General features: G+C 30.4%; 1 protein-coding gene across 2 annotated transcripts in view; it reads left to right on the forward strand.

Annotated features, from left to right (window-relative positions):
• The window catches only part of LOC143063083 (procollagen galactosyltransferase 1-like), a 31,107-nt gene that overhangs the window by 8,957 nt on the left and 4,790 nt on the right, over window positions 1–17,360 (forward strand). The window contains exons 4-12 of one of the 2 annotated variants that reach the window (XM_076235032.1): window positions 209–273; window positions 1,459–1,534; window positions 3,799–4,000; window positions 5,367–5,486; window positions 6,895–6,939; window positions 11,359–11,435; window positions 11,896–12,002; window positions 15,782–15,856; window positions 16,704–16,761. In XM_076235032.1, coding sequence (XP_076091147.1) covers window positions 209–273; window positions 1,459–1,534; window positions 3,799–4,000; window positions 5,367–5,486; window positions 6,895–6,939; window positions 11,359–11,435; window positions 11,896–12,002; window positions 15,782–15,856; window positions 16,704–16,761 — 825 coding nt within the window. The remainder of the gene's footprint in view (window positions 1–208; window positions 274–1,458; window positions 1,535–3,798; window positions 4,001–5,366; window positions 5,487–6,894; window positions 6,940–11,358; window positions 11,436–11,895; window positions 12,003–15,781; window positions 15,857–16,703; window positions 16,762–17,360) is intronic. The other variant, XM_076235033.1, reaches the window with a different exon arrangement.

The following is a 17,360-nucleotide window of genomic DNA, read 5'->3' on the forward strand; positions in this document are numbered from 1 at the left end:
ATTTTTATCTTCCAAGAAGGTGTCCCAGAAAGAAAAAAAATAGCCTTGCAAGACGTTCTAATTATTTAGACTAAATTCAGCTATAAAAAACATAGGTATTTAATTTTTTTTTAGTTTGAAGTTTCATAGGACTTTAATGCATACACAATAAAAAGTTGTCTTACAATGTGTGTTTATGATGTCTAATTAGATATTATTCTGTTTGTAGATGTTGGATGCAGATGTTATTTTAGAAAACAAAGAAACTTTGTCCTTGTTAGTTCAGGCAGATAAGTAAGATAAACTTTTAATAAGAAAAAAGTTCACTCATCATTCATCAAAAAGTTAATCATGTTAATATTTGATTTATGACAGAAATTTATTTGGACTTAACTATAATTTCTCACTTCATTAATTTAATTTATAGTTTGAAACAAAGTTTCCAACTCTGATGGAAACAGTTCTTGTATGGCTCTTTTTTTCAGATTTCATTTGGTTAGGAATTGCCTCACCTCATGTCTTATTTTCAATTTTAACATTCTCTGATTTTTTTGCTCTGAATCCACTATGTTTAATACTAATTACAAAGCTGTTAATTGGACAAGTCATTTTATTACTTATTATGTATAAGGGGGGAAGCAACATTAGATAATATTCCGATTTGTACAACTTTATCAAGAGTTACTTCCCTTTTGTCACCATGTTGAAGGTCTATATGTTCAAATTCCTTCATAATGCAACCAAATTCAATAGTGGTATACAGCTGATCGCTAGACTTTAGAAAAGTTGTTTTCTGAACAATTTAAATTTTATTTAGCCTTTGCTCATGTTGCTTGATTCATCAGACTTGTATATATCAAATGTTTGTATATACTTAAACAAATTAGAAAATCAACCATCAACCCCTCAACTATGACTGCCAAGGGAAATAACTCCAAATCAAAACCTATCCATATTTGAATTGACTAAAACTGATATTATTTATTACAGGATTATAGTTGGACCAATGTTAAATGCACATTATGGACATATAGATTCCTCAACTGCAACAATTGTATTACAACATTTCTCCACTCCAGACAGTTAAATTTTAATATTTAAAGCGCAAGGCTTGCCAAGCTTTTTAGATAATTAAAGTTTAACTGTTGAGAGTGGATAAATATCGTAATACACAAGTTACAGTGGTGGAATCTGTTTCTCTAATGATTTTTATCCTTCCTTTTTGAAAGATTTTAGGAAAGCTGTGTACTTTTGATGTGACGTCATCAGGCATGGTCGGCTTTTTTCATGACGTCACAACAAGAAAATTCATAAAAAAAAACTAAAAAATTTAACGTCACAATTAAATTACAACCAATCATTTGCTGAGAATATAATTTTCACTAGTGAGAGAAATATTTTTCTCACACCGTCAGGAAATGTGAAAATAGCACAAAAATTAGAGAAAAGTATATTCTAACTTGAAATTATTTATTACAGGATTATAGTTGGACCAATGTTAAATGCCAGTTATGGACAAGTATATTCTAACTTTTGGGGAGGAATGACAGATGAGGTAAATTTTAAAATAAGATATATAAAGATTCCCTTTTTATGCCCCATTTATGGGCATTATGTTCTCTGGTCTGTGCATCTGTTCTTCCTTCTGTTTGTTTGTTTGTCCATCTGTCATGTCTGTCGTCTGTCTGTCCCGCTTCAGGTTTAAGTTTTTGGTTGAGGTAAGTTTTTTATGAAGTTGAAGTCCTATCAACTTGAGATTTATTACACATGTTCCTTATGATATGGTCTTTCTAATTTTAATGTCAAATGAGAGTTCTTCCAAGGAGAAAATAAATCTTGGATCCCACTGGAATTCTGGCTGGAATTCCAATTGGATCCCATCTTATTCCACTGGGATAAAATTTCGGGATTTTCACAAAAGAAGCAGGATTCCTATGTGGTGGAAATATAATGGGATCCCACTGGGATATTTGGATTATGAAATAAATCCAAGCGGAAATATACTGGGATATTGTGGGATTTTGATTGGTATATACTGGGATTCCGGGGGAAAAAGAGGGGATCCTGAAATAAATCCCAGCAGGATATACTGGAATTTTGTGCACATACTTGACATCACTGGAATTCCTGGTTTATTTATTCATTACCCTTGGGTAAGTTGCGAAAGGATACAGGATGATAAGTTCTTCTCCTTTCTGTAAATAAATTTGCTGTCTCTGTTCTTCCAACTAGTATTGCTGAGTAAAGGAAACTGAAATCTGCACCTATCAAAATTTGCAGCTCCATTTAATCAAAGCATTAAATCCTCTAAAAGCATAAAAAAAAATCCACAAAGAATCAATTGTTCAAGATGTTTTGAAGCAATAAATTCAATAGAAATATTGCATGTTTATACAGTAAATTGGAAGCCGTTTAGAATCAAATTAATTACCCTCCCCTTTTTTATCCCCTGAAGATTAACATCTAGCCACTTATTATTTTCACCAAATAACCATTCACACAACTCAATTAAATTTTTATATATCTACCATTTATGCCTGTTATGTGACAACAAGATTATTCATTGTTTTATGTTAGAAAACCAGAAGTTGATCTGTCCATGTAAAGATATTATCAAAAAATAAATCAAGGGCGTCATATACATTTTTTATTACTAACCAGTTTTTAAGTATAAGAAAACAAAAAACATTAATTTAATCGGAGCAGACTGCATGGGGATGAACTTTTGGCCGCATTATCTAGGACGGTATTTTCTAGGGTCAGACTGTTCAGACCACTTTCTATTTGACAACTTACATGACTAAGATTTATAAAAAAAAATGCATTGAAGTAAATGGGGCAATATGCGCAATTGTTTCTCCATAGGCCGTAATGGTAACGTTTTCTTCTGTTGCTCAGCCCATATCGTAAACTTGTATATGTATGATGGCTTGTTTCGAAGCTGAGACATTTTTACATATGTGGTTAAATTTTCGGGGTACAAAGTGTGATTCATTTTTCCGTAATTTAGCAAACCCCGAGAATCCTTTTGCGATGTGGCTCCTCATTGTAAAAAATCCCATTTTTAACACAATAAGTTCTTTGAAATTTTAATACTTTGAACACATTTAATAGCTCCATGGTTTTTACACATTTATTCTGTGTTCCCCTACTTTCTAAATTAACACTAATGGTTCAGCTCAGTCATTTGTTTATCATAGAAATGTGTCAAATATCACTACACAGAGATTTTTTGTTTACACGTGACTTTTGTGTTCCTCATTTCAAGGCGCATTAGGGGTATTGTCCCAAATATTGAACACAAGAAATTCCAATCAAAACTTGGTTATACAGTTCATTACCATATCAGACATGCCAGTGCAATCAGTTCTAGAAAGCTATCTAAAATTTAGTTCATAATTTGAGCAAGCCTGTATTTTTCACCTAGCTAATTACTGTAAATTCAGAAATTATTGCAGGCATTTATTATATTGCGATTTTGTCATTTTTGACTGAAATGCGATTTTTATCTTTGCAAAATTGAGAAAAATCCTGTTTAATTTATATTTAAAAAATTCCAGTTTAAATTATTGCAACTATAACCCTGTCACATTTTTTGCAATATTATAAGCATCGCAATAGTTTCTGAGTTTACAGTATAATATATATTTTTTTCACACTAAAATGCTGAGTAAGACAGACAAGAGAAAAATAATCATCAAACTAATCAATATTTTTTTCTAAAAATACAAGATGAAAGGATATGTATGTATATGAAGCCACCAATTTTATCACTTGATATTTTAACAGCTGTCACTGATAATTTTGCTTGTTTTTCAGGGGTATTACAGGAGAGTACCAGAGTATTTTGAGATTGTAGATAGAAAGACTTTAGGTTGTTTTCCAGTTCCCATGGTACATACAGCTTTATTGATTGACATGCACAGATCTGTGTCACCACAGTTTACATACAAAGCTCATGAAGGATATAAGGGCCCTAAAGATGATATTATTATATTTGCGCACTCAGTGAAAAATGCTGGTAAGTTACACTGAAAGATAATGTTTATTTCACCACAGTTTATGTACAAAGCTCATGAAGAATATAAGGGCCCTAAAGATGATATTATTATATTTGCGCATTCAGTGAAAAATGCTGGTAAGTTACACTGAAAGATAATGTTTATTTCACCACAGTTTATGTACAAAGCTCATGAAGAATATAAGGGCCCTAAAGATGATATTATTATATTTGCGCATTCAGTGAAAAATGCTGGTAAGTTACACTGAAAGATAATATTTATTTCACCACAGTTTACGTACAAAGCTCATGAAGGATATAAGGGCCCTAAAGAGGATATTATTATATTTGTTTACTCAGTGATAAATGCTGGTAAGTTACACTGAAAGATTATATTTATTTCACCACAGTTTACGTACAAAGCTCATGAAGAATATAAGGGCCCTAAAGATAATATTATTATATTTGCTAACTCGGTAAAAAATGCTGGTAAGTTACACTGAAAGATAATGTTTATTTCACCACAGTTTACGTACAAAGCTCATGCAGAATATAAGGGCCCTAAAGATGATATAATTATATTTGCTCACTCAGTGAAAAATGCTGGTAAGTTACACTGAAAGATAATATTTCTTTGAAAGGTCACACTACTACAGGTGTTGAATAATATACTTCTGTATATCTGTATGGGTACATCGTTGTTACCAATTCTCGCTTTTATACAATGGGAGTGAAGGTGCCGTTGATTTTACTGACATTTCATGAGAGCAGATTTAAAGCTCTCCACACATACTTCCTTTTTATGTCCTTTTGAGTTGACAGTTTTGCCCAGCTTTTTTGTAGATTTGTTTTTAAAAAGGATGAATTTGGAAATAATAACTGTAAGTAAGAGTTTTGTACAAAAAAGTAAAATGTCATGATTTCTGAAACTTTAGAAACATTTTTCATCTAGCGCATGTAGTGTATATTTTTATTTAATATAAAGTAGTAGTCCTAAAAAGAGTTGTACAAAATTTCAGTTTTATCAAATGTCTGATGTGTGGCAACCTATATCATGTATATATGATTATAAGATATATCATCATTCTTTTGCAATACAGGTGACATTGAAAAAGGAAAATATAGTTTTGGAATTCACATCCTTATTACAAGGACAGATATTTGGAGTGCATTTTACAATAGATTATATTAGATTATCTCCCTTAGTCTTAGTTTAAAAGTGCATACTATACAATTCATATCTCGCCGGCTAAAGTCATATATGAAGAAACATGGATTTCAATATAGTTTTATCCAGTATGAAATTTAAAAAAAAAAGAAGACATAGTAAGGCTTTTGATGGATTGATTTTTGATTGCTTAATTATCGTCCAGTGATGTACTTTCAGATATATCCATGCACATATTGAATACAGAATATTTTGGAACGGTGATGATACCATTGGATGAACACAATACACTACAAGATGAAAGTGATCAGTTTACTTATATCAAATTAGAAGCTAGAGGTAAGATTAAATAGATACCATATCAATATTTTATTTGTGTATATTGTCAATGATTGTTTTTAATGGCACATTATCTTTAGTTTAAACATATTTATTTATAGTGGATTGGGAAACAAGTTTTGCAACTTATATTAATCTCTTTCCACTTTGCGGGTGCGAGTACTGCCTTGTAGCGGCATTAGCCTACTCTTTTTCGAAATCTACAAGGGTATCATTAACGTGCAAGAGATATGGCTCTCTCTTAACACGGGTCAGCCACTTATCGTCCCCTTCCGATGGACTATCATCATTTCCTCAATACCATACTCGCAGATGGTGTCAAGGGAGAGCCGAAAATTGAGTTCCTGAAATTTTCATCCCAAACGGGAATCGAGCCAGGAACCTTTGTGTTAGTTGTCTGATGCACTAACCACTACACCGGCTTTTGACTTTGAAAAAGCATGAAATGAAGGAAAAGGTGAAACATATTTTGAAATTACTTTCAAGTTGTAAATGAACAAAAAAAAAACACATCTTTTTAAAATAGAGATTTGACATGAAAAAAATATATTTGGTTCGATTGTCATGCAATAATTTAATAAAATTAAAAAATTTCAGTAAATTCGGTGTTTGAATGATATGTTTCAAATAGTGAAAATATGAAAAAGTATTGTTCATAAAAAAAAGTCTTTTGTGTTGAAAAGGTGATATGCAGTATTAGATTTTAGAAGCTTTTGAAAATCTTACCAAAAGAAATTTACATTAATTAGGTGATGGGTGGGAATATCATTCATTGTAACATAATCTGAGATGGATTTATATAAGTTTGGGCTAAACTCACCTGACAATCTAAGAAAATAAAAATTGTGTCATCATCAGGCATGGTAACCATTTATCATGATGTCACATAAAAAATACATAGTTTTGTTTCTGCAAAATTTTCATTGGAGGGAAGCCCACTTGTGTTAGTAAGTTGTCCACCTTTTTGTCCATTACTCTGTCTAACTCAATTTTTCATAAACAGATCTTTATGAAATAAAATTTGTATACTGTATATTCAGAAATTATTGCATGCATCTATTATTGTGATTTTTTTTACATAAACAAAATTATGAGTTTAATTAGGTTCAACCAACCCTTCAACAGCTTCGTGCTGAATACAAAAACAGTTGATATTTTTTCAGACATTGACTTAATATTGTTTGTATACTGCAGCTAAAATGTAAAACATAAATAAAGTTATTTGCAATCCCTTAACTAACCTTAGATTATGTAGAAATGTGAATTGCCACGGAATCGACATTGCACGAAATATCTTTATGTTACTATATTTGGTAGATAAAGAAGACATGAAGTTTTCTAGCTGCAGTATTAAAATTATTATTCACCATGAAACTGTTTCTTTATGTCACAATTTATATAAAATTAGATGCCAACCATGTTGACGAGGTTTTCACAGGAAGAAAGTTTCCAGGTTAGATACAATATGATATATATTAATCACTGTTAGTTTGCTTTTATAGGATGAATTTTTTTCGGTTTAAAAAAATTAATTCAAAAATCCAAAAATTCCAAAGAACAGTGATTATATACATTGATAGATTCTGAGTATTTTGAAAAAAATGGCATGAATGAATTCATAATATTAAATTGTTTACATTTTTGTAACAAGCATGGACATGTAGGCAAATGTAAGATGTTGATCAAAGTCAACAAAGTGGAAATTTATGTTGACCAAAATTCAGCAATTCAAATCATTAGATTTGTACCAAAATTTATTAAAATAGATTAAATTTTAGATGAATATGTATTTCTAATTTCACAAAATGGTAATATGAATTCAACAGATTTTTTTTTTTATTCGTATTCAGAGTTTCCCTGAAAATATGCATTATTATGTTCAATACTTTTAGATACAATAATATTACATATTAAACGCTTGACACCAGTCCCATATTTTACACAAATGATAATTCTTTTTATTTCGCATGTTTTAATGATTGACCTTTGCTTATTTGTGTTGAAGTTTAAAACGTAAGTTAATGGAGGGATACAATTTAGGTCATAATTATAGTTAATAGTTTTGATGATTTGGATTTTCATATAATTTTGCATGTAATTTATATTATGATGGAGACTGGATTTTGGGCTTTTTTGTTTTTTTTTTAGCTAAGTCCAATTTTTTGCATGCCTTTTCTAAAATGTTTTATTAATAAATTTATGGTTGGAAGAATTTTTACAGTGATCTAGACTTTTATTTTTTTCAACTTTTTTTCATGATTTTGGGGTATGAAAAGAGGGTGTGTACTATACTCTGCTAAATATTTCACATTGAATTTTATAGGGTATATTTTTGAGGATTAAGGTATTGAGACATAGTTCATTTAGAAAGCAGTTCACAGGTTTATCTTGTTAACTCATGAGCTGAGTTTTGAATGTTTCTTTGAACTGAAAAATAGTTGTCTATTTGCAGATAACTATTTGGAAATCTTGATATCTGATTTTGCAATAATTTTTTTTCTCAAATTTATGATATTGTTAATGTATTTATTTAAAAATGTGTTTAAGTATTACATACCCTCCAACTGTTTTGTATGGTTTTTTTTTTCTCATGAAAATTGAATGGTTTATAGTATTTTTACCATATTTTGACATTCCCTGTCTTTGAGGCTTGCTTGGAATCCTTTGACAGTTGATGCATGGATATCATGAGAAACTGATAAAACATCTGTTCAGAGCTATTCCTTTTGAGTTCATATGTTCACTACCATGTTTTTTTATTCCTGGACTAGCAACACTTTATACACATTCTTCTATTGTCATATTTTACATATTTAGTGTTTAGGATATAATGAATAATTACTAAATTCTTATCCCACCTTCTCATTTATTTATGACACATCCCCACATAATCACTTTCACCAATGCAAGCCTTGTTCAACCCCAATAGATCAAAATATTTGGATGATAATACATTCGAAAAAAAATTATATAATCACCTAACTGCATTGACACGTGAAAAATTTTCCACCTTAACTTCATTTTTGACCAGTTTCATTTTTTTTGTTATTTTTATGCCCCACCTATGATAGTAGAGGGGCATTATGTTTTCTGGTCTGTGCCTCCGTTCGTCCGTGCGTTCGTTCGCTTCAGGTTAAAGTTTTTGGTCAAGGTAGTTTTTGAAGAAGTTTAAGTCCAATCAACTTGAAACTTAATACACATGTTCCCAATGATATGATCTTTCTAATTTTAATGCCAAATTATAGTTTGACCCCAATTTCATGGTCCACTGAACTTAGAAAATGATAGTGTGAAGTTCAGGTTAAAGTTTTTGGTCAAGGTAGTTTTTGATGAAGTTAAAGTTACATCAACTTTGAAACTTAGTCATGTTAGTACAAATGTTCCCTATGATATGATCTTTCTAATTTTAATTCCAAATTAAAGTTTTGACCCAAATTTCACGGTCTACTGAACATAGAAAATGATAGTTCAAGTTGGACATCCATGTACTATGGACACATTCTTGTTCATTATTATTTGTTGGATATCAATTTTCGTGGGTTTTGCAGGTACATGTGAACCACCAATTCAAATGATCAACATATTATAAATTTTCTATTTTTATGTAGAATTTGGCAAAACCATGAAATCAAATATCCACAAAAATACTAGTTTTCCTCAACCAATGAAAATTGATACACACAAAATTAAATTAATCAACAGTACCCAACTAATAAAATATCTACCTCTAACTGCATCATACATAGAATTTGATTAGTAGTTAATTTTCTAGACTTTACAAAGCTTGTACCATATACTAAATAAAAATATAAGACCTAATGACATTAATAACCTACAAACTTAAAAGCTATTGTGTAAATTGTATTTATTTGTCAAGAATAGGGCTAACAACTGACCCTATCCATTGCCCAAATATGTACTAATATATATAGGTATAGAAAATTCTTTTGTGTTAGAGAAAATATTTTTTTGAAATGGGGATTCATGTAGAGAATTCTATTGAAAATTAACAGCTTAGCAGCTTGTGTCCCTCATCTTGTACCTGTGTATATTATAACTAATAGATTTTTGTTACATCAAAAAAGTCAGGTTGGTTATTGAGAAAGATTTGTTTACTTGAGATCATCTATGAACAATTTTAAAATTATCACCACATTAGTTTCGGCTATTTATTTCAATTAGAAGAATATTTGATTATATATTTGTCCAATCAATCTTCTTATTCCTCAAACTTTCTAAAAAATTGCAGCCATGTTGAATAAGGGGAAGATTAACATATTAGAGGTAAAAATGGTAGAAAAAATACAGGAAAACATAATTATATAAGTAAAACAGAACATTTGCTATGAAAGATGCATAGAATGTCCCTTACTATTATACTAACTCCAGTTATATACCTCTATTAAAAAAATCTGCCCCCTATCCAGTATGTGAAGCATAACGAGTTAAATTGTTGTAATCATAATATTGATGTAAAGCTGTTATAAATTGTAAAGAAATTAGAAAACAAATAATACTATTGTATGTCTGCCCTTTTTGTTGATATTTTAACAGTTCCATTTCAGTGCATTTTTTGGCTTTATTTGATAAGTGTTGTCCCAGTATTTAATTTTGTACTTTTCAAACCTGTGTTTTATACATCATCATGATCATTTCAAAATTACCACACCAATGTATTTAAAGGGAAATTCCATGATTTTTCACTTATCATCTTATTATGTTCATCTTAACATATAAAACACAATTGGAAAGTTTTAAATTTATATTCCTTTTAATAACGGAGAAAATTAAGTATTTGTAACTTTTTTGGTTGACCTTCATTCTAATGAAATATTTTAGAATTAGATATTGGCTCATCAATTTATAAATAAAAACAAATCTTTATTTCCACAAATGTAAAAATAAAAACGCTTTATTACTGGAACAGTTGTGGTGTATTGCAAATTGATGCCAATATTTGAATAAATAACATATGTTTCCTAATAGCTTCTTGACTTATTGTACTATATTCTCAGTATTCAGGAATATATACTTTGAGAAAATATCTCAGGACAAGGATAGAGATGTTTTATAAACCAAGTTTATTGTACCAAATTATAATAGTGCTTGTAACTGTTTCTAGTGCATTAGGTATGCAAAGATATTTAAATATTTCCATAAATTGGAACTCTAACCCTCATACATATTGTCTTGCAGCTTGGTAGAATTGTTTGATTAAGATATTTTTGTGATGTTTTTGTTTTTGCAAAATTTGTGACAGGATAGTTTTTTGCAAAACTTAAAGCTCACATTTAAATTTGAAAAGCATGTGCAGTATTTTGATAAATATTGTGAATTCATTATTATTCATTGATTACCAATTTTTGTTGATTGTGTGGGTTTAGCGGAACCAGGAATTTTTAAATGTTCAACAATTACAAATTTTCTAAAGGAACAAAATTATACAGACTTTGCCAAACCACAAAATCGAATATCCATGAAAATAAATGAATCCACAGTATATAACCATGGTAACAGTAATGAATTATATCAGCAGGTAGATTTTCACCTTATATCTTGTAGATATATATAAAAGAATTGCTTTTTATTAGTTTAATTATTATGTTTTAATAATTCCACAAGCCTTTTTATAACTGAAGGCCTCAGGTCTATAGGCATGATAGGACTAAGACAGTTTGAATTACATGTTACTCATTGGTTTCATAAAAGACAAATTTATATATTATAGTACAAGTAAAAATTTATTTGCATATTAAAATTGTGTTTCATATAAAAACTTCAATAAGCAGTTCAAATTTTAGTTTTCTGCCTTCATCTTTTAATATTTAAAAGTTACAGGCTGATTTTAATGAAAATTATATTTTTTTAACAGTTGATAGACCAGGTTTGATAAAGACCCCTCATGTATTTATTGAGTATCCTGAACCAGATAAACTAGGTTTTGATCAGGTATGGTATGATTTATAAGTTTGTTAGGAACTACTTGTGACTGATTATTGATATTTTATATGAATTTGCATTACTATTAGTACATATCAGTTTGACTACTATTTTAAGGCCCTGCCCCCTAGGTGATGGTCCAGTGACTTACAACCAGTTAACAAATATCATGTTAATATTTCTGATTAAGTAAATTTGATAGGAACTACTGGCAATAGACAATATTTTCTATAAAATTAAGTTACTTTGCTGTCTGTAAAACCATTTCGAGGCCCTTCCATCAACTTTGAATTTTTTAGAAACGCGCGTCTGGCGTATAAAATTAAAATCCTGGTACTTTTGATAACTATTAGCAATGTTGCTGTCCATCAGATTGTCTTCCTGAATGTTATGCCAACAGGAGAGACATTTTTCTGTGTCAACAGTTTATGATAATAATAAATGCTAAATAAGTTGATTTTCTTTTTAGGTGTATATGATCAATCTTTTAAGAAGACCAGAGAGAAGACAGAGAATGTTAGATGCCTTTAAAGAATTAGGAATTCAAGCAAAGATTATTGATGCTGTAGATGGGAAGTAGGTATCAAACAGATATTTGTTCTCATCTGTCATGTTTTAGATTCCTTTGATTTCAAAGTTGGCTGTCATATAGCACAGATGTAGGTCAAAAGAATATCACCTACTTTAAATTTACTTACTATTTCATATAATAATTCATCTTTGAATAACAATTTTTTTTAAAGTTTTACTTGTTCAAATTGAAGGATTTTGTTTTCAAGTACAGAAATGTCTGAAGTTTCTTGAAAAAAATATAAAGTATATTTAAGATATATGCTTTTAGATCTATAGAAATCACTGTTTATTAAAATACAAATATGAAATAGGAATAAATCATATGGCTTTGCATGAAAATATACACATAATTTTAATATTTGGATATAAGTAACAATTTCTTAGTAATGACATTTCATAAGGATATTTCATAATTATCGTAAAAAACTACACATATTTGATTTAAGCATTTATACCAATTTCATCAAAAACGACCACAAATAAAGTTTTTGACAATGTTTTTATATGAAATAATAGGGGAATTTGGGATTTCTCAATCACTTTTGACCCTAAGACTGTATATATCATTGATTTCTTGGTTTTGCAGAGGTGATTTCACAGTTCATTTGTTAATTACAAAAAAGAAAGAAAATCATGCACTCATTTTATATTCACATTACATAATATATATGCATATTATATGCAAACATTTAGTTGCACACAACTATAAAATTCATAGACATTTTACTGATGGAACTTTTTTTTTATGTGCCTACACGTATATATATTGCACACTTCCTGCCTGTAAATGTATTCAGACTTTGTATATTTATATAGCATCCAAGCTTAAGGTACAGCATTATGTTATTTATTACATTTTATATTTTTTTTATAAGATGGTGACTGGTGAAATAAAAATTTAGTTAGCTTATATTATAATTTAATTTTTCTAATATATATATTTTTTTGATATTTTAAAACTTGAAAATGCTTTGTAGTTTCAGGAAATTTAGCAAACTATAAATTATTTTCTGTTCCTTAACTTTATTTTAAATTTGTCTCAACCAATTGTTCTGAAACTTATACACAATGCTTGTTACCACAAAACACAGATCAAGTACAAATTTGGGTGGTATCACTTTTACTGTTCTAGAGTTATGCCCCTTTACAAATAGAAAAAATGCTGAATTTTTTGTTTACATACCCTTACTTTAATTTGCCTTACCCAAATGGTATAAAACTTGAATATACACATTGCTTGTGACCATCAAAGTCAGATCATATTTGAATTTATACAATTCTAGAGTAATGCCCCCTTTAAATGCACTGAGGGCATCATCTGTGTCCCTTAAAAACATCCTCCATATATTTTCAATACAATTTCTCTTTGCAGGGGTGGATCCAGCCATTTTAAAAGGGGGGACCCTAACCCAGGACAAAGGGGGGAGGGGGGGTTCCAACTACATGTCCCCATTCAAATGCATTGATCATCCAAATCAGCGCCTGCTTTCCTTAGCCTTTTTCAAGTGGTCTGCTGTAGATGCATGCACTTTATTCAGAATTGCTTCCAGATGACTACTGTTTATGATGTCAATATACCAACAAAGCACAATGTAGACAAATTATTCTTTGGATGCCAATTTTCTTTGATTTTTTGGTATATATGAACAACGAAATTAAATGCTCAATGAATAGCCAATTTTCTAAAGGCTTGGATGAAGACTTTTGCAAAACCATGAAATTAAATTTCCACGAATATGCAAGTTTTCCTTCATCCACTTTAATTGGTTACCACGAAAATAAATGAATCCACAGTATTACACAATACGGGCGGCCGGGCAGGCGGCTATCAAATGTTGTCCGTGCATTAACTCATGAACCGTTCAACCAAAGCTTTTAAAATTTTAATATGTTGTTACTGACAACTAAATGAAGGTCAAGTTCAATAATGGCGATTTTGACTTTTACCGTTCAGGAGTTACGGTTCTCGAAAGATTGAAAAATGGAGTTTCCAGTCATGTCCGTGCATTTACGCATGAATTGTTCTACCAAAGCTTTCCAAATTTTAATATGTTGTTACCGATGACAAAATGGAGGTCAAGTTCAATAATGATGATTTTGACTTTTACGGTTCAGGAGTTATGGTTCTTGAAAGATTGAAAAATGGAGTTTTCAGTCGTATCCGTGCATTTACTCATGAACTGTTCTACCAAAGCTTCCCAAATTTTAATATCTTGTTACTGATGACAAAATAAAGGTCAAGTTCAATAATGACTATTTTGACTTTTAACGTTAGGGAGTTATGGTTCTTGAAAGATTGAAAAATGGTGTTTCCAGTCGTGTCCGTGCATTTTCTCATGAACCATTCAACCAAAGCTTTTGAAATTTTTATATGTTGTTACTGATGACAAAATAGAGGTCAAGTTCAATAATGATGATTTTGACTTTTACGGTTCAGGAGTTATGGTTCTTGAAAGATTGAAAAATGGAGTTTTCAGTCGTGGTCGTGCATTTACGCATGAACTGTTCTACCAGAGCTTCCCAAATTTTAATATCTTGTTACTGATGACAAAATGGAGGTCAAGTTCAATAATGACGATTTTGACTTTTAACATTTAGGAGTTATGGTTCTTGAAAGATTGAAAAATGGTGTTTCCCGTCGTGTCCGTGCATTTTCTCATAAACCATTCAACCAAAGCTTTTGAAATTTTTATATGTTGTTACTGATGACAAAATAGAGGTCAAGTTTAATAATGACGATTTTGACTTTTACCGTTCAGGAGTTATGGTTCTTGAAAGATCGTAAAATGGCGTTTCCATTCACGTTGTTGCATTTACTAATGAGCCATTCAATCTAAGCTTTTCAAATTTTAATATGTTGATACTGACTACAAAATGGAGGTCAAATTTGATATTGACGATTTTCACTTTCAGCATTCATCAGTTATGGTTCTTGTGATATTGCCAGGACACAAATAAATGTTAATAAATCCGGTTTGCTGTCGTTGTGACAGCCTCTTGTTTAAAGATGGAATAGATTTAAAACATTTCACTTCAATATTTTCGTAAAAATTATACAAATACAGTATCAGGTCTGCTTACTTATGCAGATTATTCAATGAGTATGCATTTATCATCTCTGACATTGAATATATTAGGTAATGGGATATTTTTGGCTGACATTTTGAGTATCAAATTTGTCAGAGTCTACTGAAGGACAACCTATGAAAAGTTCTTTTTGCACTAGTATTTATATTAGTGCCATACAAAACTGGCATTGCCAAACCATTAACATACAATTTTATGAAATGTTAAATCATTCACATCCTTATGTGTAGTATTTTTAATTACAAAATGCACCTGTCCAGATTGGAATATGTTTCTGGTAGCTATAGGATAGTGTCAATATATTTGTTTGCATTTAATTAGATATGAAAAAACAACAGTTACCATCAAATTGTTCCGGATACATTTCATAACAAGATTTCTTGAAGAAATTTGAAAAATGTTTTTTTGTAAAAAGAAGCTTTATACAACAAGAGATTAAATTATGGAATTGTTTTTTCTGTCTCAAAGCGATAACAACATACACACACATATACATATTAAATTATGACATAGTCTTCAACACTGCATGCACCATCTTATTGACATTATAAAAACACCATAGCATTTATATATCTAGATATATTGGAATCTTGCTCATAACCTTACCCCATTAACTATAAACAATTATTCGGGTGCTGCAATACAATTTAAATATTTCCTCGAATCTTTTTGAATTGCAACTTTTATATTTGTAGACAATTAAATGACACATATTTGGACCAGCTTGGAATTGAAATGCTACCAGGATTCCTAGATCCTTATGGCAAAAGGTAAGTTGTATGACATATACCATTCATATGTGGATTCAAATTGTGTCTGGTACCTTAGAGTATCCTCAAAATCCTTTGACCAAAATTCACTTTTTGATAATTTTTGATAGGAAAATGGGTACCATAATCCTGTAAACTACAAGCAAAGTCATGTGAAATAAAATAAAAATACAAGAAAAGCAAATCCCATCTATATAAGATATCATAAGAATATGTTTATGGGTACTCTCATCTTGTTATATGATATTTAAAAAGATACCGTGTCCATACAACTGAAATTATTTTGTGAATTACCATTGTGAGGATGGGAATATTTTCATATACCTTCATATATTTTCATATATTTTCATATACCTGCCATTGACTCATTCTTTTGTCTTTAAAAATTTGAAATCCTTCCCTTAGGACCTGTTATCTGCTATGGAGGTCAAAATTTCGTGTGCATGTCACATGTTTCAGAATAAGCTTCATCAAGTATGCTTGATATTTAACATGTTCAAGTTTAGTAAGCTGAAATGTATAAAAGGTGGTGGATAAATTTCAAATAAAAAAGTAATCTGAAAATGAACAGGTGATAACTTTTAGACTTGAAATGTGTGTTTTGCTTATTTGCACAAAACTCGTCAAATAATAACTAATTTTCCTTCAGCATGAAAATAAATGAAATTAGCAAATGCATTGCAGGAACATATTAACATTAAAAAATATAACCCTCTGAAAAAAGCTGTAGGTTTACATGCATTGATTTACCAAAGAGTACAACAAAATTTGAGGTTGGAAATATTTCACAGTAGATGTTTACAGTACCAGTTTATTTTTTTAAGTTGTTTATTCCTTTTTATTACAGACCATTAACAATGGGAGAAATTGGATGTTTTCTGAGTCATTATTTTATATGGAAAGATGTAAGTATGACAAACTTATACAACTATTGGAAAGTATGAACAGGATAAAATGTTATGTCAGTTTGTGGGTCAGTCCATTAGTCCCTTTTTCTTTTCCATATCAGATTAAAGTTTAAGTTTAAGGCGAAGTGTACGTAATTGCACGCCCCTAACGGAATACAGGATTAATAACGTTCGACGTTAGTTACGCAAGTTATCTCCCTTACTCCAAGAAAGGACAGACGTAAGAGAAACTACTTTGTGCGGTCTATCATGAATTCAACTAGCTGCGGAACCGTAGCTCTTAGGTCCTTATGTTATTTTTTTACTATTTGCGGACCAGACCATGTCCGCAAATAGTCAAAAAATAACATAAGGACCTAAGAGCTACGGTTCCGCAGCTAGAATTCAACAAGCACGCCTGTGCTATCTTAAAAACCTAATCATGAGAAATTATCTGAATTACTCCAGTTAGAAGTCAAAGCATTCTATTGTTTCGTGCAGCCTGACTTTAATACCAGTTGACTGATTTTGTTTTAGACGCGTGGGACATGGAAGGCATTTCGTGTAAAACTTAAAATATTAAATTGATATCAACAGATTGTAAAAACGCCTCACAA

Source organism: Mytilus galloprovincialis, chromosome 2, assembly GCF_965363235.1.
Source record: "Mytilus galloprovincialis chromosome 2, xbMytGall1.hap1.1, whole genome shotgun sequence".
NCBI classification, from domain to species: domain Eukaryota; kingdom Metazoa; phylum Mollusca; class Bivalvia; order Mytilida; family Mytilidae; genus Mytilus; species Mytilus galloprovincialis.